This window comes from Labeo rohita, chromosome 23, assembly GCF_022985175.1.
Source record: "Labeo rohita strain BAU-BD-2019 chromosome 23, IGBB_LRoh.1.0, whole genome shotgun sequence".
Taxonomy (NCBI): Eukaryota; Metazoa; Chordata; class Actinopteri; order Cypriniformes; family Cyprinidae; genus Labeo; species Labeo rohita.
Genome location: NC_066891.1, coordinates 13513948 through 13538904, shown reverse-complemented (window position 1 = coordinate 13538904; position 24957 = coordinate 13513948). Strand labels below are relative to the sequence as shown.

Sequence of the window (24957 nt, the reverse complement as noted above, 5' to 3'; positions counted from 1 at the left end):
TTAGTTTTAGTAACATATGGAAAATAATACATTTTTGCTAATTAATATAAAATAGTCTTAGTAAGCAATTTAGCTATTATAAGTATATATAGCTTATTAAAACTGAGTTTGGTTTTTCCTGAAGGTTTGATATGTCTTTTTTTTTCATGACAAATCAGAACATGATTTTTATTAATTTCCAAACAAGGTAAACAGCAAAATTATGTAGGTTTAGCTGAGCTGTTTTATATCTTATAGTATTCCAGCACCCTCTGCTGGTTAAAATTACACACGCTCAGCTCATCTAATGATGTGTTCATAATCACGTTCACGTTTCACTTGGTTTGGCGGGAAAAAAACGGCAGTAAAACACCTGAACAATGCATGGAGGCTTTTACTGGTTAGTCTGCATGCATAAAACTAGATGTAAGCACTACATACTTCTTAATCAAGCAATAGAACAGAGAAATGAAAACAGAGCTACAAAAATCTGTGGGGGGTTACAAGATGTGACACATGAATTCATTTAAGACATCCCGTTCGTGGTCTGCCAGCGTTTGGAACGATCATGCTAACATTATATTAAAACTGAACATTCCCATTACCGACACAGAATATTCTTGTTAAGGTTTTCTATGTTTTCATTTCAAACGTAAAAGCACAGGTCATTTTTTGTGAAACCATCAGCACCAAAAAAAGGTAATACAATCCAACACTCTAACCCAAGTAGTTTTCAAGAGAAATATTTTTGATTATAAAGTGATAGATGGACAGAAACAGATCGTGATTTGAAATCCAATAAAGTGTACGTACATAGTTCTGCTTCAAAATATCAGAGATTAGTAAACAAATGTAAAACAAAGTTACTTTGTGGCAAACATACTGTATTTTAGCTAAATTTCACCCGCTTTTGCTGACTGGGAAGCCTCCTAAAATGATTTAACAAAAACGTTAATATTTATTTAAGTTTAAAACTTAAAGGATTAGTTCACTTCCAGAACAAAAATTTACAGATAATGTACTCACCCCCTTGTCATCCAAGATGTTCATGTCTTTCTTTCTTCAGTCGTAAAGAAATTATGTTTTTTGAGGAAAACATTTTCCAAATTTGAACTTCCAAAATGTAGTTTAAATGCAGCTTCAAAGGGCTCCAAACGATCCCAACGGAGGAATAAGGGTCTTATCTAGCGAAACGACCGGTTATTTTCTAAAAATAAAAATAAAAATACTATTTTTTATAATTTTTAACCTCCAACGCTCGTCTTGTCTAACTGTATGTCAACCGTTTTTTCCCCGGTCATGACAGTTAGGGTACGTCTAAAAACTCCCGTCTCATTTTCTCCTCCAACTTCAAAAAAACCCCACTACATCGCTGTTTTTAACGTTTTTAGTAAAGGGTGTTTGATCTCCTTTGCATGTTCACTTTGTAAAATCTGAGTTGGTACTTCTGCAGCGATGTAGGACAATTTTGAATCTGGAGGAGAAAATAAGATCGGAGTTTTAAGACGTGCCCTAACAATCACGACTGGGAAAAAACGGTTCACAAAGAGTTAGACGAGAGGAGCGTTTGAGGTTAAAAAGTATATTAATTGTAAAAAATTGTTACAAAATAATCTATCCTTTCGCTAGATAAGACCATTTTTCCTCGGCTGGAATTGTTTAGAGTCCTTTGAAGCTGCATTTAAACTGCATTTTGGAAATTCAAACTCGGGGGGCACCATAGAAGTCCATTAAATAGAGAGAAATCCTGAAATGTTTTTCTAAAAAAAAAAAATTTCTTTACGACTAAAGAGGGAAGACATGAACATCTTGGACGACAAGGGGGTGAGTACATTATCTGTAAATTTTTGTTCTGGAAGCGAACTAATTCTTTAATCTAAAGGTTTTAGTTGTCTTTAAAAAACTATTACTGCATAAATAAAAAAAAAACTAATTTCAAGTAGAAGTTTGAAACAAATTTAATATATAATTATAACTTATAAGTGCTGTTAAAGTGTTATTTGTGTGTCCATAGGATTTACTGGTAAATCCTATTTTTAAGTTATTATCTTCTTTTTGCAATTAGAGTGGTATTTTAACATTATGGGTTCATAAATGCACTCTCTCCTACCAGATCAGTATTTCTCTGCAACCCAAGTCTGCTTGATGACATTGTAGCAACAAAAGAAACGTGAAACTTCCTCACACTGTATATGGACAGACACACTTTAGATTGCAGTCTGATTACAATCACATGTTCACATACACCGAAGACATCTACCTCCTCCACATTAAGGACAGTCTTCTCGCTCAGTCTCTGAGGAGCACATATTCTTTCACTGACTCTGGAAGCGGGAGCTGTTTCACCGCAGATGGGAGGTACTGAACTCCCAGGCTGTTACGAACGGCGCAGCGCGCCAAGGCTCGCAACGAGGGCGGCTGGGCTACGAGGTTAGTGAGTCGAGCCAGTAACTGAGGATCTTTACTGAGCTCACGCGGTAAAGTGCCATCAGCCCTGCGGATCTCGAACCTCCCCGCGGCACGGCAAAGAAGCTCCAGGCATTCTTCCTCTTGTTCCGTGCCCAGGCCTCGAGCCAGCAGCGCCACCAGCCGCGAAATGGGCGTTTGGCCCTTTAGGTTGGTAACATGGACCTGAGCGCCGTACTCTAGCAACACACGGACGCTCTCCAGGTTGCCCTTCATGGCCGCCCAACTGAGGGGTGTGTCGTTGTTGTAATCACGGACATTCGGGCACGCGCCGCTCTCTAGCAGAGCACGTACACATTCGGGGTTATCTTTGAAGGCGGCCCAGTGCAGTGGGGTATCCTTGTTGCCGTCCAGAGCATTCGGCTGGGCACCGTATTCTAGAAGCAGCTCCACACAACCCTCATCCTTCTCTGCTGCATAATGCAGGGCAGTGCGGTTGTAGCCATCCAAGGCGTTTACCTGTGTGAAAAAGTTAGATGGTGAAAATGCATTTTTAAAAATTCTGTAACGTGATGCATCTTTCCTGATACTATAATGAAAAAGAAAGAAAGAAGGATTGAAAAGAAACGAAAAAAACTATTTGATCAAAAATTCAGTAAAAACAGTAACAGTTATATATTTAAATTTTATACACATTATTATTATTATACCATTTTATACCATATTACTACAATTTAAAAAAACTTTTCTATTTGAATACATTTTAAACAATTGAATTTTTAGCAGCCATTACTGAATCTTTCTAGTATGCTAATCTGGTGTTCAAAAACATTTCTTATTATCAATGTTAAAAAACAGATAGGCTGCTTAATATTTTTGTGAAAACCATGATAAATGTTTTTCAGGATTCTTAGATGAATAGAAAGTTCACATTAACAGCATTTATTTGAAATATATAAATCTTTGGAAGCCCATTTCTGGCACTGAGTAAAAACTGTACGAAAAGGTAAATGAGACTTTTTCCCCCTCACAATTGTGTGACACAAACTCGCAATTGCAAATTATAAAGTCAGAATTGCAAGATATAAACTCGCAATTGTGAGAAAAAGTCACAATTGCGAGATATAAACTCACAATTATGAAAAAAATGGTCACAATTGTGAGATATCAACTCACAATTGTAAGAAAAAAGTCATTAGTGAGAAAAGAAGTCACAATTGTGAGATATAAACTCACAATTATGAAAAAAAAATTCACAACTACGATATAAACCGGCAATTCTGGGAAAAAAAAGTCCATTGCAAGATATAAGCTCACAACTGTGAGAAAAAAAAGTCATATTTATGAGATGAACTCGCAATTCTGAGGAAAAAATAGTCACAATTGCTACATATAAACTCACAATTATGAAAAAAAAAACAACAACTCACAATTGTAAGAAAAAAGTCATTTGTGCGAAAAAGAGTCACAATTGCAAGACACTCTTTTTACTCACAACTGCAAGATATAAACTCACAATTGCAAAAAAAAAAATTCACAACTGCGAGACCAACTCGCAATTCTGGGAAAAATCAATTGCGAGACAGAAACTGACAATTCTAAGAAGAAAACTCAACTGCAAACAAACTCACAATTGTGGGAAAAAAAAAAAAAAAATCACAATTGCGAGATATAAACTCACAATTGTGAGGAAAAAAAGTCACACTTGCGAGACAAACTCAGTTCTGAGGAAAAACAAATCATAATTGCAAGATATAAACTCGCAATTGTGAGAAAGAGTCACAACTGCGCGATGTAAACTCGCAGTTGTAAGGAAAAAAGTAGTAATTTTTTTGTTTGTTTGTTTTATTCAGTGGTGGAAATGGGCTTCCATACTTTACTCTCACTTTTGATAAATTTAATACAAACTTTAATGGTAGTGTACATACATTTTAACAAAACTTTCCTATTTCTCATTAATATTTAAAAACTTTTGTCTGCCAAATCAAAGTCATGTGCTGCAACCAACAAGCAAAATTATAAAGGAAAAAAAAAAAAAAAAAAAAAAAAAAATTATGTCAGACCCCTGCAGATCAAAGTCAATATATATTTGGACCTTTTTATGACAAGGTTAGTTTAGGGTTTTAAAATATCATTTAGAGCAATTCCCCAAAAACATAAAGATATTTATAAAATATTAAATTGTGATTTAATAGATTTTTACAAAACAAAGATTAATATGTGTATTTAAAGTATTCAAAATGTAATAATTTTTTTTTCCATAACATGTTTTAAATTTGATTTGAAAAGCCCCTAATCATTTACTTGTCACAGACCCATTATCAACTTAAGGGTAAAATGTGTAATTTCTCCACCACTAGTGGCACCAAAATTGCACGCTTTACTTTAAAACTGTCAAAACACTGAAATTAGGGAATTTACTTTAGTTTGCAAACTCATACAGAACGTTTCTTGTTACGCTGTACCTCAGCACCTTTCTCCAGCAAAAGCTCCACACAATCAGCATCAGCCACCATACAGGCACAGTGCAGGGGCTTCAGTGTGCCATGCATCCGGTTCACATCTGCTCCCTGTGAAAGAAGCACATTTTCATTCAGAACGCAACATCTGAAACATTTTCTAAAACTTTGGCAACACAACTCACCCTGCGTATAAGGTCTTCCACATTATCATGTGGGAAGGAGCGAATAGCAGCTATGGTTCGAATAAGCCTTTCCGACAATGAGTATTTGCTTTGAATACTCTGCATGATGTACCACATAGTAGAGCTCATGTGGAACTAAAGGACATTTCACCCAGACCGGGTGACGCCACACCAAAATGAGATGGCTGTGAAAGCGAGACAAACAATCCTAGAAAAAAGAAAACAGAAAACTGATTAACAAGAGAATCAAATTGATGGTACAAGCAATATCTGTACATCAGTAATTATACAATTATTCAATCTTTTTACTGGTTTATATCAATAGGGATATGCTTACTGCCACATTTATAATTTATTAATTAATAATAATAATAATAATTGGACAATCATCAAAATAAATAGAATAAATGTCAATAAATAATTTATAAATGGTTAAACAACAATAATAATACAAATCGATGTTTATAATATAATATAAATAAAATAAATGGTTTTATGTATTATTATTAATAACCTGGCAAATATTAAAAATAAAAAATAAATAACGTAAATAATTTATAAACAATTATTAATAAATTAAAAATAAATGCTTAATCTCATCAACATTAGCAATTTATTTTGCCTATAAAAATGTACAAATGTGTTCTTATGTTAATGATGGTTAATAATACATCTTCTCAAAATATTTCTTCATTCATTAATATTTAATTTTGACAATTTTCGCTCCTCCATCTAGGTCTAGGCAATACGCTACTGGTTTATGTCTGCAGACATAATGTTTATATAAACAACATGTAGTTCTTATTTTTATAGCAGGTGCCTGACACACTCGACCTGCCTTAGAAATATTAATAAAAGCATGCAACATGACCGTGCAAATAAATAACGCAAATGTGCTGTTTGCTGCTCGTCTCGTCTTGTTGTCAAGCTGTCAACAAAAGGTCGTATGACAGATCAGCTAGCGAAGAAACACAATCTTTAGCAAGCAAATAAAGTCTAAAACATGACATCTTCACAGTGCCAGTCAACAAAGATGTCTGGCTGCATCCAAATTAAATGTTTTTTGAAAAAGACAGGATTGTGTTTATGTTTATTACTCCTTTCAGTTCGTGTCCTACCGGAGTGAACTAGCCGTTTGGAGCTAGTTTCGGCACCCGGGACGTTAAATAACATATTTTCTTACCTCAGGATCTTCTTAGGCGTAAGTGCTCGAAGAAAACAAACGCAAAACGTAAAGTATGTAATCGAAGACGATTAAGTGTTAAAACGGTACCTGCAAGAAATGAAAACAGCTGCAGGTTTGTAGCTAATCTGCCAGTGTTTCAGCGCTCAACACAAACACAGTGACGTCACGGGAGGAAGTGACAAACAATTTTAAAACGCCATTTATCCGCCTGTTTGTTTTGGCGAAACACATTTCTATCGTGGAAATGAGGAAAGAAATACGGCTAGAATTAGTTATGCGCGTCTGTATGTGTGAGAGGCCATTCTTCACATACCGTACTGTTCGTGCCAAATATAGACACGATGGGCCCTGTGCTGAGGGGCCCCGGAGGGACACGTTATGTCACTCAGTATCCTCACACTGTAAATTGTATTTTTAGATGACTTACCTCGAAATTAACGGTTGTCAATTTTGTCTTAAAGCAATGTTTTAGCAGTTAAATTCTTACAAAATTTATCATACTTTATGTATGAATTGTAGTGCTTTCAAACGATAATCGCAAATAATCGCATTCGAAGTACGTTTTTGCTTACAAAATATGTGTATACTGTGTATATTTATTATGTATATATAAATACACAAACATGCATGGATATATTTATGAAAAATCTTGTTTATATATTAAATAGTAGTGCTGTCAAACGATTAAATAGCATTCAAAATAAGTTTTTTCTTACCAAATATATGTGTATACTGTGTATATTTATTATGTATATATAAATGCACACACATGCATGGATATATTTATGAAAAATGTTGTTTATATATTAAATAGTCCTGTCAAACGATTAACTGAGATTAAATAGCATCCAAAACAAGTTTTTGTCTGCATAATATATGTATGTATATTGTGTGTGTTTATTATGTATATATAAATACACACACATGCATGGATATATTTATGAAAAATTTTGTTTTATATATTAAATAGTGCTGTCAAGTGATTAATCACGATTAATTGCATCCCAAATACGTTTTTGTTTACCAACTATGCGTGTGTATATTGTGTATATTATGTGTATATAAATACACATGCATGGATATATTTGTGAAAAACGTTTATATATTAAATAGTAGTGCTGTCAAATGATTAATTGCATCCAAAATAAGTTTTTGTTTACCTAATATGTGACCCTGGTCCATTTTTCGAAATTGAGCTTTATACATCATCTAAAAGCTGAATGAATAAGCTTTCTACTAATGTATAATTTGTTAGGATAGGACAATATTTGACCGAGATACAACTATTTGAATCTATGGAATCTGAGGGTGCAAAAAAAATATAATATTGAGAAAATCGCCTTTAAAGTTGTCCAAATGAAGCTCTTGTGCATATTACTAATCAAAAATTACGTTTTGATATATTTACAGTAGGAATTTTACTAAATATCTTCATGAAACATGATCTTTACTTAATATTCTAATGATTTTTGGCAAAAAAGAAAAATCGATCATTTTGACCCATGCAATGTATTTTTGGCTATTGCTACAAATATACCCCAGCAACTTAAGACTGCTTTTGTGGTCCAGGGTCACATATATGTATGTACTGTGTAAATTTATGTATATATAAATAGACACACATGCATGGATACATTTATGAAAAGATGCTGTCAAACGATTAATCACATCCAAAATAAGTGTTTGCTTACATGTGTCTCTATACTGTGTATATTTATTATGTATATATAAATACAAACACAGTATGAAAGTATTTACATGTATTTATATGTAAATATTTATATTCATATAATTTATACAATATAAAAATATTTTTAAACAACATTTTAAAATATATACATGCATGTGTATTTATATATACATAAATATATATATAAACAGTACACAGACATATATTATGTAAACTAACTTATTTTGGATGCGATTAATCGCAATTATCATTTGACAGCACTAAATATTTTTATATAATAAAATGAATAAATGAATAAAAACATATACATGTAAATATTTTCAAAATACATACTGTATGTGTGTGTATTTATATATACAAATATACACAGTACACACATTATGTAAACAAAAACTTATTTTGGGCGGGATTAATCACGATTAATCATTTGACAGCACTTATTTGCAATTATATTATATTTTTCCTCTTTTTAATGTAAGTGTGAACATTGTCTGTACAGTATCTCTTACAAATACACTACCGTTCAAAATTCATTATGGGGTCATTCTTTTTTTAATACAAAAATAAACAAAATTAGTATTTTTATTTAGCAAGGATGCATTAAATAGGTAAGGTGATGGTAAAAACGTTACAAAAAATAATTCAAATAAACGCTGTTTAAACTTTTTATTCTAAAAATCCTGAAAAAAAGAAAAGTATTAAGTTTACACAAAATTATTAAGCAGCACAACTGTATTCAACATAGATAAGAAGAAATGATTCTTGAGCAGCAAATCAGCATATTAGAATGATTTCTGAAAGATCATGTGACACTGAAAACTGAAATAATGGCTGCTAAAAAACTCTGCTTTACTATGACAGAAATAAGTTACATATATTAATATATTAAAATAGAATGTCATTTTAACTTGTAATAATATTAAACAATATTATTACTATTACTGTATTTTTGAACAAATAAATGCAGCCTTGGTGAGTATAAGAGACAGAAACATATACCAATAGCAAACTTTTGAATGGTAGTGTACATCAGGAAATGTTTGGGGAAAATAACATTTATTAATGCAATAATAATAGTATAATATCATAATAATTTGAATCAGAGTACCAACTAATGAAAGGGAAAATAAAAGATCTACTGTACCTATAAACTTCTTTTTTAAACAGACAAAGGCGACACAAACAGTCCGACGACAAATTAGAAATAACACAGCAGATGAAGCAGTCAAGGGTAAGGCCAAAACAAAATAATTTATTTTCTTTTTGTGACATTTTATGCAGACAGCTAGAATTTAGTGTCTCACTTCAATCCATTGTTATATAATTCTTCCCTTTGCCACACCAACCCCTAAATCAATTAACAGTAATAACCCAAACATTAAAGAGAAATTTGCTATTTTCTGTAATTTCTGCAAGCCTGTCAACATCAATATCATTACCTTATGCTCCTAGTATAATTTCACATTACATAACAATAAGATTATTTTTTTTTAACAAGTTAGTGCATTTCATTATCCTAAACCACTAGCTGCTCATATTCATTAATGAAAACAAGAGAAAAAAAAAAAGCCCCAGTGATTTGTTATTTACCGCATTACTAAGCCTCTAGTAAATGCATCAAGTATTTTCTCTGCTGAAATCTCAAAAAAAATATACAAATATGTTAAATCTGTGATTCTCTCCCATTTCGTTTTGTACATCGTCATCATAACAAACTTACATGGGACAGGGAGGAAAGGGGGTTGCATGGGGGATGGACAGCAGAATTAAAATAAATTAAAAATCAATTTAAAAGCAATACTTTACAATGAACAGCAATACTGTATCCTCCTGATTAAACGTTCAATAACAGCACCAATTCACCACAGCATCATTTTTGTAGTGAACGCATCCCTGCTATTCATATTCCTCACAGTCACTATCAGGTACCATCTACCAAAGCAACTGTCAATGTCTAATTACCCAAACACATGCCACCCCATCCAAAAAAAACTAAAAAGAACACGCTGGCATCAGCATAGCAATGACGACACTCACATTACCATGGCAAAGCTATAGAAGACCTTGCAGCAATCATAACGAGAGGATTTTGCACAGATATTGCCATTTATCCAACAGTCAAAATGCTCTTTTTAGGGAGGAAGAAATGTACTTGTTTAAATAAGGGGGTTGTATTACAATTCATGGAGGACACATTCAAGGGATACCAAGCATATAACATTCAATTTTTCTCTTGAATCTCATCTCCTTCAAACAATAAAACTGCATGACTGTGGCTTTAAAGCTTTGCCAAATTGGAAGTTCATGTAAATGTGAGACTGGTGCTGTAAATGACAGGAATGAGATGAAACGTCAACCCTGAGCCAGATTACCCACTCTGGGCATTAGATTTGCACATAAGTCAGAGAGACCAGCACTGTTGATTTTGATTTCCAAATACCAAAAACTCAGGATTTCTTCATTGAGCTGAATGTGCCTTAATTTAGAAACAATTGCTTCGATATATCAGTGGTAATCATCTTTTAGCATTTCTTCAGACCAGCTTGACCTATATCATTATGACCAACCACTCCATACAATCAACCATCTCTGAATGTGCTGATTATGAATATAAGAAGAACCAATCCACATAACGAACATGATTCTTGACTCTGCCTTGCGTTATTCCAACCGCCACCAACTTGTTGTAAACATAGTCAAGAGCCTGACTGATTATCAGGATATTTGAGCAGACATTTGAGCAGTCCAGGAAGGAGAATGCACAAAAACGAAAAAAGGACAAATTTGAGATGACACAAAGTTGATGAGTGCCTATGTACCTGACTGTTAGAGTTATCATTCACAGGCTGTTGGTTACTCAAACTAGCTACAAAAACAATGACAAATCACACATAAAATTAAAAAGAAGAAAAAAATAAACAAATCACCCATCAGCAAATCAGTGACATAACAGCATCATAATTGGCAGGCTTTGACTTCATGACAGTAGGCTATATATTTGAATCATTAGCAAGGCTCCAAAGTTGATCGTGTATATAAATCCGAATGCCCGTTCCAGAATTAATCACGAGCTACAGTATGTCACGCAAACTAATGCGAAACTCCAGCCCAAGTCAGCCCTAAAGATACTCGCAAAATTATTCACTCAAGCGCGCGTGGCGTATTCTACACAGGATCTAAATCCTAGATGAAACGACTCTAAAGCAAACTACATCCTTCCACACGAAATTTCATTTACACGGTCAAACCAACCCCGGGGGTCGAGCGTTGCCCAGTGTCCTGTGATTGCGAACGAAGCAACCGAAAACGAAAGAAAAAGATGAATCATTGCATGTCAAAGTGATATCTTTGTATAGGTACATGACATCGTTTATGCATGTTCCTTTTCTTAGTGCATATGCTCTTTGCAGACCACTGTCTGGGCCATCAGACCACCCATTTTGACCTCTCCCAAGGTTAGAGAGGCCACCCTCCTTTCAAAAAGAAAAAAAACTCACATGGATTTACATTCTGAAGGGACATTGTCAAGTTAGAAGCATAAAATGTTTTTTTTTTTCCTATTCGATGGCGTCCTTCAGCAAGCAACAACTGCTTCCAATTTCTGATGCCCGTTTTGCCTGGATACCCCAGTCTGTGCATTGTCACTTCATGAGACTTTTCCTCTGGAAGTGCTCCAGGCAGGAGAGGTGAATACCATTTTAAATTGATTTTTTTTATATCATATTTCATCTCTTTATATATATATTTATTTATATATATTTACATATATATCTTATATATATGTGTGTGTGTGTGTGTAAATATTCATACATTAAGGATTTCTGTTTAGAGTCTTTACTTTGGCGATATGGGGGGGATGTTCTGCTCTTTTCCAGTGTGTCTGGAACCTCCTTGGGGGGAACCGCGATGCCCGAAGGGAGGGCGTCTCTGCTGCTCCCGTAGCTTGAACCCCCCTGTGCTGTTTCTGGGGGGTCCGTTGTTGCGAGAAAAGCCCTGGGATTCGCGGGCCGGTCGGCCCTCCCTGGCCTTGCAATTTCCCCCCGTTTCCTGAGGCCGCTCCTGTTTGTTTGCTGGGCTGGAGGGCTGCTCCTCCACCTTGTTGACGCGCAGCTCTCTCAGAGGCTGCGTGCTTGCATTGTTGGGGCTGGAAGTGGATGCTGGAGGAGGGGGATCCTTAGGTGGTCGCTGACATACTTCAGCATAACTGAGCTTGCGAGGTTCCTGAAGAGAAGAGGAGAAAAATGTGACGGTTTTTCAATAAGCAACAGCCTTTTAAAGGGACAGTTCACCCAAAAATGAAAATTCTGTTGTTGATTACTCTCCCTCGTGATGTTCCAAATCTGTAAGATCTTCATTCATCTTCGGAACATAAATTAAGATATTTTTGATGAAATCCGAGAGCTTTTTGACACTGCATAGTCAGCAACGCAACTGACACTTTCAAGGCCCAGAAAGGTAGTAAGGACATTGTTAAAATAGTCGATGTGATATCACTGGTTCAACCATAATTTTAATCAAGCTAAGAGAATACTTTTTGTGCGCAAAATTCCAGATTTCATCAAAAAATATTTTAATTTGTGTTCTGAAGTTTAATCAAGGTCATACGGGTTTGGAAAAACATAAGGCTGAGTAATGACAGAATTTTCATTTTCTGGGTGAACTATCCCTTTAAGTGCTGGGAAACACATCTCAATTACATATTCAAAGATAGGTTACAGAACTTTGAATAGCTGTGGTATATGGAAATGTCTGGGAGACTTAATGGAATCTATGTCTATTTTAGATTCAAGTTAGATGGAGGGGGTTACATATTTACCCATGTGAACTATATGTAAATAAATAAAAGGTATGTGATCAGCTAATAAAAAAAATGAATTAAATGAAGACATATTACTATTCCAAAATAGTACTGGACAGTAATGTGAATTTAATAATTGTAATAATTTCTTTGACTCTAACATTCAACCATAGAGGTAACTACATAAAAAATAAATAAATAATAATTTTAAAAAAATAAAAAAAAAATATATATATATATATATATATATATATATATATATATATATATATATATATATATATATATATAAAACATACATTACCTAAATCAGATTTACCTACATTACCTAAATCAGATTTAACAAAACTTTCAAAAACTAGTTTCATTAAAGTTATATTACAATGCAATATTTACATACTACAAAAAATACATATAATAGTAAACAAATATGTAAATATAATATACAATAAAATTGTAATATGTTGAAAAACACTGTACTATGTAAATACATATTAAAAAAAAAAAAGGAAGTGAGGTAAAATGCATCAACCAGGTTAAAAAGACAAACAAAAAACACTTAATGGGATAGTCCACCCAAAAATGAAAATTCTGTCATTACTCATACTCATGTCGTTCCAAACCCATAAAGAATTTGTTCACTTCCAGAACAAAAATTAACAGGTAATGTACTCACCCCCTTGTCATCCAGGATGTTCATGTCTTGCTTGCTTCAGTCATGAAGAAATTATGGTTTTTGAGGAAAACATTTCAGCATTTTTCTCCATATAATGGACTTGTATGGTGCCCGCAAGTTTGAACTTCCAAAATGCAGTTTAAATGCAGCTTCAAAGGGCTCTAAACAATCCCAGTCAAGGAAGCATATCTTATCTAGCAAATCAAACATTATTTTACATTAAAAAAAATATATATATATTTGTACAATTTCTATACTTTTTTAACCTCAAATGCTTGTGGGCACCATAGACGTCCACTATATGGAGAACATTCCTGAAATGTTTTCCTCAAAAAACAAATTTCTTTACAACTGAAGAAAGAAAGACATGAACATCTTCGATGACAAGGGGGTGAGTAAATTATCTGTAAATCTTTGTCCTGGATATGAACTCCAAAACACAGCATCTATAGTTCTTCAGAAAACCAAAAACACTCACACCGACTACTTGGCCCTTCTAAATATAATCGTCACCCTGAGAGAAGCTATAACTCACCAGTGCGGGGGTACTGGAGGGGGCAGTGGTAGATTGGGGGGCTGCAGGTGTGGCCGAGGTGGCCTGAGGCTTTGGACCAGGTGCTGTTGGGGCAGGGGTGGGTGCTGCGGCTGCGACTGTGACTGCAGCGACTGGGGCAGGGGTCACAGACGTCTCTTTATAGACCGGAGGCTCCACCTTCTCCGGTTTCTTCTCCAGGTGGTTGGAGCTACAAAACACAAGTGGTAAATCTCAGACACCAATAAAAGCAAGATTCAGAATTCCAGCCATTTGTAACAATTGCTTACCTGGAGGTCACAGGATCAGGGACGTGAGCAGTTATCTTGCCTACAGGCTGGGTGGGCCTGGAGACGTTCTCCTCTGAGGCTGGGCCTGCGGGACTCACAGTAGACTCCTTGTTTGAATCCTGCTGCTGGAGAGAAATTAAACAAACAATGAACAAAACACAAAACAATCTGATTAGGGCAAAAATGTATATTATCTTATTTCAACATACCTTTTCCCTATTCAGGCCCCGTACAACATCAGAGAGCCGGTTCTCCAACACAGGCTCCCCCTGCGGACTAGCATTGCAACCAGGCAGTGGAGGGAAGTTGGAGGCAGCCAGGTCAAACTTGGGGGGCGGTACCTTCACTTGAGACAGAGGAACTGGTCTCTGTGGAAACAAACAAGAAAAACAATTAAGATGGCATAAACAGAAAGAGGTTTAACTGTAACCAGCAAAACAAAAAACAAATGCATTACTGTTGTGCGATCATCCTCTCGCCGCCTTCGAGTGCCTCTGTATGTCGTTCTCCTGAAACAAAAGATCAGTACAAATTAACAAAATGCACAATATGATTAAATCTGAATTAAAATGACACTCCAAAGAGGTAAAACACTCCAATAACTGCACTAGTTCACAAGGCTAAACTAAAACAAAATTAAATTAAATTACATTTTGTAGGTCACATGGGAACTGGAAAGGAAGTAGGGCAGCAACTAATGACTGTTTTGATCATTTACACACTACCATTTATAATTTTGGGGTCAGTAAGAGTTTTTTCCGTTACGAAATTAATATTTTTATTTTGCAAGGATGTTTTAAATTGATCGAAAGTGACATTAAAAGCATTCATATTGTTACAACAGATGACATTCAGTATTAAGAACGGAAAACCTGACAAACCTTCCACGTCCCGCCATGGTACCGTCATCAGTTGGATCATTGGAAGCTAGGTGCGGAAAGGATGAGTTGAGCTCACTAGATGACAGCACTGGGCCGGCGCTGGAGGGAGGCTGGGGACTGTGTAGGCCAGACAGTCCATCCACAAGAGCCACCGGAGACACAGTGGAAGACAGACCATCATTAGCCCTCGTCTGAGGCTTCACATGGTTCCTACTCAAAAAGGGGAAACAGAAGCCCACATGAGATTTGCTTCTATGTAACAGTGTCTTTACTCCATATAAACTTTTGTTTGCTATATATGTACAAGCATGGATGTAAATTATGGTCTTAAGTAATGGGCAGCATGCAATGGCTCCAAAACGTAAATGAAGACAAACAGTCAAATTCTGCCGTTAAAGGGCTAGTTTACCTAAAAATTTCAATTCTATCATTAATTACTCACTCTCATTTCACTCCAAACCTATAAGACTTTCAATCATCTTCAGAACACAAATTAAGATATTTATGATGAAATCCAAAACCTTTCTGATCCTCCATAGACAGCAACGCATCTTACACGTTTAAGGCCCAGAAAGGTAGTAAGGACATCAATAAAAAAGTCCCTAGTCTGCGTTCTGAAGATGAACAGTCTTACAGCTTTGAAATGACATGAGGGCGAGTAATTAACAAAAGATTTTTTATTTTGGGGTGAAATGAAACCATCCCTTTAAAACCAGTATACTTTTTCCTGCCAGTGAGCTTACATTGACATCTATCCCAATTGTTTTTTTCTGGTTTATTGTCTACAGTAAACTCACTTCAGGCATTTAAATTAGGGCTTAAACTTGAGTAAAAATTTTTTGTTAATGAACACATTTTCAGTAAGTTAACATTTAATTTAATGCAAAATCGCATGCGCTAAAATTGAATCTTTACATTAATTCTGACAGCCCTTAATCTAAATGGTTTTTTAAAAGAATAAAAGACAGAAATGTTTAAACCCTGCTCATGAAGATCATTCAACATGAAAAGCTGTTAGTGGAATGATTTGAGTGCCAATATAATAAAAAAAAAATTAGTTAAATGAAACTTAAGTAAAATACAGAGACAAAGGAATTGTAATTCTGTTTCTGAAAGAAGTTGCATAATGTGCATTCTGTGTGTTTGAAAGATGGTTTGAATGAAGGCGATAATAATTGCAGTAATTCTTTTTTCCTATAACCCTCCCCCACTCATTTTGTTAGTAAACCAGAATTTTGAGCTTGAGAGCTAAACACCAAAAGATGGCATTTTAGCTGTCTGAAGAGGATAGTAAGAATGGATTGATGATTGTTGATATTTGAAGTTTTTGAAGCTGTACCTGAAGGCATTTATTACATTCTTTCTTGAATAGAGTGGAACACTGTGGGAACAGTAAAAAATATCCAAGTGATCTAGTGTAACTGCCTACATTCTTAAACTACAGAACAGAAGCTTATACATGAATAGAACTCACTAACTTTTTGTATCAAATACAAAAATGGGAATGCAGACTTCAGAGATTCATTATAATAGAGTACAACAGTGCCCCCCCACTTTTTTTTTTTTTTAAGCAACCTTGGTTCTGGATCGGCCATTCGAACAAATCAGCCATTCGAACAAATCAAATGAACGAACGATTCAGTGTTAAAATCTGTGACTTGCCACCACCTACTGGCAGTTTTAGTTTCATTTTTAAACAATCTTTTCAGTTATTTAACAGCTGACTTCTGTAATTTTGACACTAGTACATAACTTTAATAAGACAAAGAACTACAATCCCAAGAAACATTGTTAATGACAAATTAAAAATGATTTAGTTTTTATTTAGTTTCAGTAATGAGAGCGTAGGGAGACTGTCACATCACGTGCAGTGCTTCACAAGAGTGGGTGGGCCTTAAAGTGTTCTTTTGATGTGATTTTTCATGTTTTTATTCTCTGATTGGTGGAGATTTGTATTGCAGAATCATGGTTAATGTAGTTTTTCACCAGGAATTCGACTGCTAAACACAATTTTAAAATAGTTTAAATAATGCAGGTTAATGGCTTCAACGAAAGCATATACCATCGATTACAACCTCGTGGCTTATCCTAATGCTCTCTTTTAACAGTTTATGAGTCCGAGAAAATGTACAGCTGGAACCCTGTTGCACTCTATAGTGAGGTTAGAACTATACAGTTATTTAATTCAAAATAAAGTGGCGGTAGAATGAAACAGTCCAACTTAACCTACCGGTTCCTGCTAAAGGGACGGCTAAGGTTGAGCGAATTTGAGCCAGTTTTGTAGTGTCCAGGTGAGCTAAATCCATTGACGAAACCACTGTTAGGGAAAGGAGCCTGTGAAAAACAGCATCAGTTAAAATGAAATACAAAAAAGCATTACAACAAAAAAGGTTGTCAGGTGCATCCCCAGTCAAACTAGACTTACAAGGGGAGTCTCAAAGTATGGAGTCGGAGATGGCGTCCAGGTAGGAGGTACTATGCCGTAGAGTGGGTACTGCTGCTGAGGGCTGTAAACAGGCTGCATAAAGAGAGGGGAGCTGTACTGGGACTGAGTGTGAGATTGCTGAGGATACACACTGCAGTCCAGGCTGCGGTAACCATTCTTCGCAAAGAACGTGTTGATGGCTTTTATTCTGGCCTGAGAACAGGAGACGCAAAAAGGTAAGAACCCATTTGACGTATAAACAAATTAAAGAGATAGTTAACCCAAAAGACAGCTTCATTAAATTTAGGTTGAACGACTGATGTCACATGGACTGTTTTAACAATGTCTTTACTTCCTTTCTGGGCCTTGAATGTGTCAGTTGCATTGCTGTCTATTCAGGGTCAGAAAGTTGTTGGATTTCATCAAAAATACAAAGATTTTACAGGTTTGAAACAATATGAGGATGAGTAATTAATGACAGATTTGTTTTATTTTGGGGTGAACTATCCCTTTAACACCATATATTTTTGTAAAGAACTTACCATAATTGGTTTTCCCTGAAATGTCTTCACTTCTTCCCTTAAATATTTGTATGCCTGGATGGAGGAAATCTAATTAGTATCAAATCTGAGAACAGGCTATTTAATCTCTAAATAATAACAGAAATGCATACCTGTTGAGCGTCTGTATCTGATTGGAATGTAATGTACCAGTTGTTGTTGTGTGCAAACTCCACGCTTATTACCTTGGGACAGTTGTCATTCTTAAACAAGGCTTCCACTTCCTGCAACAACAACAAATCATAGATATAAATATAAGAGAATCCAAACATAGCCACAGTTTCTAGGTCCTAATAATATTTCGCACCTCAACAGGTGTTGTTTCAGGGACTTCTCGGAGAATGATGATGCAACGCTTGTGATTTGGCCGTACTTTTTCCCCCTTTTCATCAACTTGGACCATAGGAGATGCTGTAGGCAGTCAGAGCTATATAAATTTTTGTACTTTGAATACAAATAAATTGAACCATAGATGTTAAACCCAGGCACGTACATCGGAGGACATCCAAAATGAGGTCCGTGTCAGTTGTAAGGACCTTGATTCCTTCCATGCTGGCAATAGTCCAAATGGGGACAAACTGGTCACTGTCCATTTGAGATATTAAGTAAAGATCCTTAGATAAGTTCTCCCTGTGGGATGAAAGAGGAGCATGAGAGTAGAATGGCCATAAAGTGCTGTTTACTTAGTCGCATTAAATTGAAAGCTTACATCGCATTACAGGGCTGCACTTACCTGGAGAAACAAAACTCCAATTCTTTTTTGAGAGACTCACGCAAAGTCTCTTCAGAGATGGGCTGTTCCTCAGGGAGCTTGGACTCCACTGTGTGTAAACAAATAGCATAAACCAAGGTAAGTGTGTGGCATATGCCACTGAGTGAAAACACCAGCAGTGATGTATTTAGGAGATTTAATTAGTCATTTAAAAAGAATTAATATGTACACATGTACCATATTTCACCATTACAAACATCACATACCATTAGTTGCTGTAGTGCGCTCAGAAACCGGGAAGCTTTGGTCAGGGGGGTCCATACCATTCACAACACCTACTACAGTACCAGAGGTGGTGTTGTCTTCAGGAGTGGAGAAGCCAGGCGTGTACTGTTTACCTACAGAGTTACCTGGGTCAACGCAGAAACAAATGACAATAATAATTAAAAACAAATACATTAAATATTTTATATATACAAAATATTTGCTAATCAGTACAAGACCAGTGTAAATATAATCTAACGCATTTCTTAGGAGGTGTTTCAATTGGATATTGGTTGTACATGTGTTCAAAATCACATTTTAAAACAGACAGAACACAGGGGTTTTAACACAAAACATTTTTTTCAAGGTTAACTGTTTTACTTGACAGTGAGTGATAGTCAGTCGGCCATATTGGCAGCACGGAACATAAACAATACCACTGAACCAAACGAAACTTGCATTTTTTGCTGATTATTGCTGCTAAAAAATGGTCAATTATTGTCATGTTTTGGGCTGTACTAATCAGCTGGACTGGGAAAAAAAATTGGAGTTTTATGGACTGCCATAAAAAAAAATAAATAAATAAATAAAATCAAGGAGAAGTGTGCAAAAAACTGTCTGAGGAACAAAAGGCGTTTGTGGTTGGCCAAACTGAAACACTATTTTCAGGGCAAGAATCTTGACAACATTCATGTTTGTTTGGTAGGTAAAATATTAATATCTTAATATTGCTCGTACGCATCTTTACCACATTAACTTCAGTTAAAAAGTGGTAAAGATACTTTAGTTTGTCAAAATATTGAGCCTTTTTCTACTTACTAAGTCCTTCTCTATATTTAGCAGCTTCCACACATTTTTTTCCATGGTTTAAACAGCATAAATTAGCAGAGCAATGTATTCAGCACTACATTAACCGTGCAATCCATGCTGATTCAAGTATTGCCGATATGGCCATGCATACGGGTTACCGAACAAATCATGACATAAGTGCAAACCCTCTATGGCAAGAAACTTGGTCGGCAAAAAGAGAGACATGATGCAACAGCCATCTTCTGCACATGTACACAGACCAACAAAACGAATGCTTTGCAACTACCTTTCAAAGTTTGGGATCAGTCAGATTTTTTTTTTTATTTTTGGAAAAAACATTACTTGTACTGTGACGCATAATAAAAATATTTATAATGTTAAAAAAAACCTCTATTCCAAAGCTATTCTTTTGACCTTTATACTCAAAATGTGATGAATACTGAAAGGTTTTCACAAAAAATAAGGATATGATTAAACGTAGCAGCAAATCAGCATATTAGAAGGATTTCTGAAGGATTGTGTAACACTGAAGACTGAATTAATGGCTGCTGAAAATTCAGCTGTGTCATCACATGAATAAATTACATTTTAAAATATATCAATCATTTATACAATTTAAACAACTGTTTTCAACTGTGTTTTTCATCAAATATAAACAGCCTTTGGTGAGCATATGGGACTTTAAAGGGATAGTTCAACCAAAAATGAAAATTCTGTTATTAATTACCCTCATGTCATTCCAAACCCATAAGACCTTTGTTCATCTTCAGACACAAATTAAAATACTTTTTAATGAAATCTTTCTGACCCTGCAGAGACGGCAACACAACTGACACATGCAAGGCCCAGAAAGGTAGTAAGGACATTGTTAAAACAGTCCATTTGACATCATTAGTTCAACCTTAATGTTATGAAGCTACTACAATACTTTCTGTGCGCAAAGAAAACAACAACAACAACAACAACAACAACAACAACAACAACAACAACAACAACAACAACAACAACAACAACAACAACAACAACAACAGGTTCTACATCACAACACTGCCTCGTGCGTCAGCAGCACCACACACACGCATTGTGGTAGCTTCACAACATTACAGTTGAACCACTGATGTCACATGGACTATTTTAACAATGTCCTTACTATCTTTCTAGGTCTTGAACGTGATAGTTGCATTGCTGTCTATGCAGAGTCAGAAAGCAGAAATTTCATCAAAAATATCTTAATTTGTGTTCTGAAGATGAATGAAGGTTTAAAATGACATGAAGGTGAAAATTAATTTACATCTTTGGGTGAACTGCAAGAGAATGCAAGAGAATTTTCTTTACCTTCAGCCGTACTGTTCTGGGACCAGGGGGAGGCCACAGTGCCATCCACAGGAGCTTCACTTTGTGTTGCAGGGATCTCCTGCCACACCTTGGCATTAGGGTTCAGACCAGCTCCTTTAGCAGTGACCTGAAATAATAGAAGGAAATACAATGAATTCATTAAACCTGAGGGTTTGTTTTAAAATCTTCAAAGGTAATTTTATAATCCAAACACATTTGGGACCCTGGGCAGCAAAACCAGTCATAAGAGTCAAGCTGGATAAATAAGCTTTCCACTGATGTATGTTTGTTAGGATATGACAAGGATATGGCCGAGATACAGCTACTTGAAAATCTGGAACCTGAGGGCGCAAAAAATAAATAAATAAATAAATAAAAAAAAATGAAGGTTGAAGTTTGAAATGAAAAATGAAGTTCTTAGCAATGCATATTAATAAAAAAAAAAAAGTTTCGATACATTTAAGGTAGGAATTTTACAAAATATCTTCACTGAACATGATCTTAACATGCAAATGATTTTTGGCATAAAAGAAAAATTGATCATTTTGACACTTACATTGTTTTGTTGGCCATTGCTATAAATATACCTGTGCTACTTATGACTGGTTTTGTGGTCCAGGGTCACATTTATCTTGATATTTCTTATTCTAATTTTTTTGGCCTCTCATTATAGGCACGGCATGCAAAACACTTCCTGAGTCATTCCCATGACACCAAGCTTTGTTTACCTGTCTTGAGTGACACTGAGAGCAATGACAGATGAACCCACTTAACCTGTGTTTCCTTGACACCACCTCCCCTCAAAAGCAACCCAAAATGCACACAGAGAAAGCAAAGTGCTTAACCAAGTACTTCAGTCAATTATAATAATTTGAAATCATTAACATACCACAACACAGCAAATGGGGCACTTCTCACAGATATGAATACTGTGCTGGGATGTCTCTTTGCAAGAAAACAAGAGTGCTTAACTGTAATTAACTTAAAGATGTTAAAACGGTACGTCTTGCTGGGAGAATGAACTAATACATCCTCAGTCAACACCTTCAGTCAATACTAACACACAAAGCAGCACAAGGTACGCAGAATCACATTTCTCATGTTTACAACACATGAAGACCAAAACTACCTTTTTACTATTGGTCACAAGGCCTCTCATTCAAGACATCAGCAGTTTCTGAAGCAGAGGTGTAATCTTTCTGTTGAATTTCAAAGCTGCCCGACAGCTCTATTTCATCCTAACAACAGACAGCTTTTGCAGGACGACAGCTGATTCAATATAACAGCACGTGTGATTTTGCTTTTATGCTACAGTTCAATAAACACATTTCAGCCAAAACCTGGCCAGTTAGCATGCTTCTCCCCTAACACCCGAAAAATTTGCCAAAGCATTTAGTTTCCGGTCTGGAACAGCATATGTGAGTGAAGCAGAGCAATTAATCTCAATTAATCTGGTTTTACACTTTTCACTCAACAAACATTAATGACCATGAAGTGAGGGAAAACACTCTTTTCGGAGCACATCATTAACCTTTCTCGTTCTATTTTAAAAGTGGAAACCCAAACCTTAAAAGTCATGAAATATGCAAATTATGGTAAACAAATAAGCATTTAAAAGATTTCCCTCTCATTCCCATCAAAATATCTCTTTTCAAACACGTCTGAAGTCCTCACACATAAAAGGAAGGTTCTGAAGCAGGTGAAATGCAAAAAAAGAAAAAGGTTCCCATGCCTACATTTATTACACGTTGAATATTTTGGCTACAAATTGTGCATCCAAAATAATTCATACCCGCTCATTTCACATGGCCACGGGGGCGCCATTGGTAACAGCCACCTGCTTCCTAACCTTCATCCTCCACATAAACTATCAAAAACAGCTGTTAAGCCTTGTGAGCCTACAACACAAACAACACTAAAAGACCCTCTAGGATAGGGTTTCTAGAAGATGTCAGCCAGGCGATTTAGGCCGAAAGCAGACATACTGTCATTCTCAGAGAAACTCAGTTGCTACGGGTCCTCCCATGCTAAAGTGCAGGAAATATTTGGCATATTAAAAAAAAAAAAAGAAAAAAAAAAGCAGGACGTCGGCATACAGCTAGGCAAGCTGAAACAAATATATGATATTACTCACAAAATCATATCAACTCCCAAAGTCGGTGTTATAAACATATTATTGTGGAGTTTAATTCGGTTTTAACTTCATGAGAGCTCATGTGTGTCATATGACTGCGTGAATAAGCTTATGAAAGCAGGCCGCTGAATGAATGATGGCGAATTATAGCGTGTTTTACGGTGAATTTTGTCGACTAAAATCAGTATCCCTAGGCCAAAGTGTGAATTAATCTATACGTAATCAGCAAAATGCTCATGTGTGTATCTTCGCTAGCATATGGGCTAATTTAGCTGGTTAACTCCTGTCATGCTCGACAGCCTTAAAGGGCCAGTTTACCCAAAAATGTAAATGTCGCGTCAAACTTCCTTTATTCAGTACAAACCAAAAGATTGGATGGTTGTATTTTAAGTTTATTACCATATCAGCGTCACAGAAAGGATACAGACTCGACAATAAATAAACATTTTATGTTAAACATAACCTTAGCGTTATTTTGTACATACACAACCACAAAAAGACTCTGTGACTAAACAAAATGTTATATTTTTATGGGTTCACCTTAGAAAACAAGTGCTTTATAACTCAAAGGGAAATGTGTGAGATGTGAGACACTGACAGCCTCAGTCTCCATTCATTTTTATTGCATCTTTTTCCAGTGGAAGTCAATGGGGACTGGCGCTGTCGGTCTGTCTTCTGTGTTCATAAGCGTTTTGAACAACGTGAGTGTGAGGAAATGAGTTTTTTGGGTGAACTATCGACTGTGTGAGAGCAAGCGATCTTGAAACCACAAACATGCTGCAAAGTTCAGCCGCAGATTAGAAATGGCTTTTGTAAGCGGGCCAGCTAAGAGATTAATGAATCATCCTGTCAATTGCCAACAAGAAGCGTCTTCAACAACATGGCCAGCTTGCAATTTAGGTGATGTCAGAGCTTGCAGGCTGTGTGAACTGACCGATGGCCTTATATAGCGAGCGATCATACTTCCTATGACCCTATTTTTAAGAAGGGCAACGGCCAGAGACCGTTCGTCCTGTTGGGGAGGGGTGAAGAGGCCCCGACTCACCATGACGCCTGAGTCTCCCCCGGTCCCGGGTGTGATCTCGTCCTCCCCACGGGTTTTGGGTCCCGGCTCAGCCTCCTCCTGCAGCTGCGGCTTTCCGCCCTGGTCTGAACTCATCGGCCGCTCCTGGCTCACCGCGCCTCCGTCGTTCTCTCCCTGCCCCCCTCGAGTCACCCTTTTTGCTGATCGAGTAGTTTGCTAACACACCAGTACACGCACAGTAGGTGATCCGGTTGAGGAGCCTGAAATTACTGAGTGCTCGTTAATGAAAGCTCAGAATGCGAGCTGGCTGGCTAGCCACCGAATGGGCTAGTTCTCCTGCTAACTAGCTGGCTAGCTATCAATGCATCGACAAATACGGCGCAAGCTCCGACGTTTGTCAACCGACCGGTGAAAATGACAGCGCAAGCGCCGAAAATAGCGAAATCGTTCCTAACGCGCCTTCCTCGCGGTTTACACAAGCGCCAGTGCCATAGGGTGCATTCCTAAACGGGCGACCGAAGCGGACACAGGGGACACGCACCTTACCAATGAGTAGGCAGACATTAACACAGTCCGCCACCGTCCCACACTCCTCAGCGACCTCTTGATAC

The 24957-nt window shown here is 36.3% G+C and overlaps 2 protein-coding genes across 6 annotated transcripts; both read right to left on the bottom strand.

Annotated features, from left to right (window-relative positions):
• Positions 1-355: 355 nt before the first annotated feature.
• On the bottom strand, positions 356-6526 carry asb8 (ankyrin repeat and SOCS box containing 8). Of its 2 annotated transcripts, none has more exons than XM_051097155.1 (4): positions 6213-6526; positions 5030-5237; positions 4851-4955; positions 356-2904 (listed from the first exon to the last, which is right to left on the bottom strand). In XM_051097155.1, exons 2-4 carry the CDS (start codon positions 5156-5158, stop codon positions 2269-2271), a joined length of 870 nt encoding a protein of 289 aa, XP_050953112.1. In that variant the 5' UTR covers positions 5159-5237; positions 6213-6526; the 3' UTR covers positions 356-2268. The 2 variants fall into 2 exon arrangements, with proteins under 2 accessions (XP_050953112.1, XP_050953111.1); XM_051097154.1 differs by having other exon boundaries at positions 6303-6525.
• A 2604-nt stretch (positions 6527-9130) lies between these two features.
• On the bottom strand, positions 9131-24957 carry LOC127154705 (la-related protein 4). Of its 4 annotated transcripts, none has more exons than XM_051096431.1 (17): positions 24368-24957; positions 21189-21315; positions 19046-19189; positions 18801-18888; positions 18561-18697; positions 18375-18478; positions 18181-18291; positions 18050-18103; positions 17508-17720; positions 17313-17416; positions 16422-16463; positions 15083-15292; positions 14659-14710; positions 14411-14569; positions 14202-14326; positions 13915-14122; positions 9131-12126 (listed from the first exon to the last, which is right to left on the bottom strand). In XM_051096431.1, the coding sequence occupies exons 1-17, from the start codon at positions 24479-24481 to the stop codon at positions 11740-11742; spliced, it is 2379 nt and encodes a 792-aa protein (XP_050952388.1). In that variant the 5' UTR covers positions 24482-24957; the 3' UTR covers positions 9131-11739. The 4 variants fall into 4 exon arrangements, with proteins under 4 accessions (XP_050952388.1, XP_050952389.1, XP_050952390.1 ...); XM_051096432.1 differs by having other exon boundaries at positions 14202-14323; XM_051096433.1 differs by lacking the exon at positions 16422-16463 and having other exon boundaries at positions 15083-15295.

What these genes read in the sequence shown, in the direction of transcription:
- asb8 (XM_051097155.1), bottom strand. Translation starts at nt 5,158, where the DNA reads ATGAGCTCTACTATGTGGTACATCATGCAGAGTATTCAAAGCAAATAC. An exon ending in TGGAAGACCTTATACGCAGG is followed by an intron (nt 4,956 to 5,029) that starts GTGAGTTGTGTT and finishes CTTCTTTCACAG; the next exon opens with GGAGCAGATGTGAACCGGAT. An exon ending in TGCTGGAGAAAGGTGCTGAG is followed by an intron (nt 2,905 to 4,850) that starts GTACAGCGTAAC and finishes TTTTTCACACAG; the next exon opens with GTAAACGCCTTGGATGGCTA.
- LOC127154705 (XM_051096431.1), bottom strand. Translation starts at nt 24,481, where the DNA reads ATGAGTTCAGACCAGGGCGGAAAGCCGCAGCTGCAGGAGGAGGCTGAG. An exon ending in CATACTTTGAGACTCCCCTT is followed by an intron (nt 17,417 to 17,507) that starts GTAAGTCTAGTT and finishes TGTTTTTCACAG; the next exon opens with GCTCCTTTCCCTAACAGTGG. An exon ending in ACCATGGCGGGACGTGGAAG is followed by an intron (nt 14,711 to 15,082) that starts GTTTGTCAGGTT and finishes CTTTTGTTTCAG; the next exon opens with GAGAACGACATACAGAGGCA.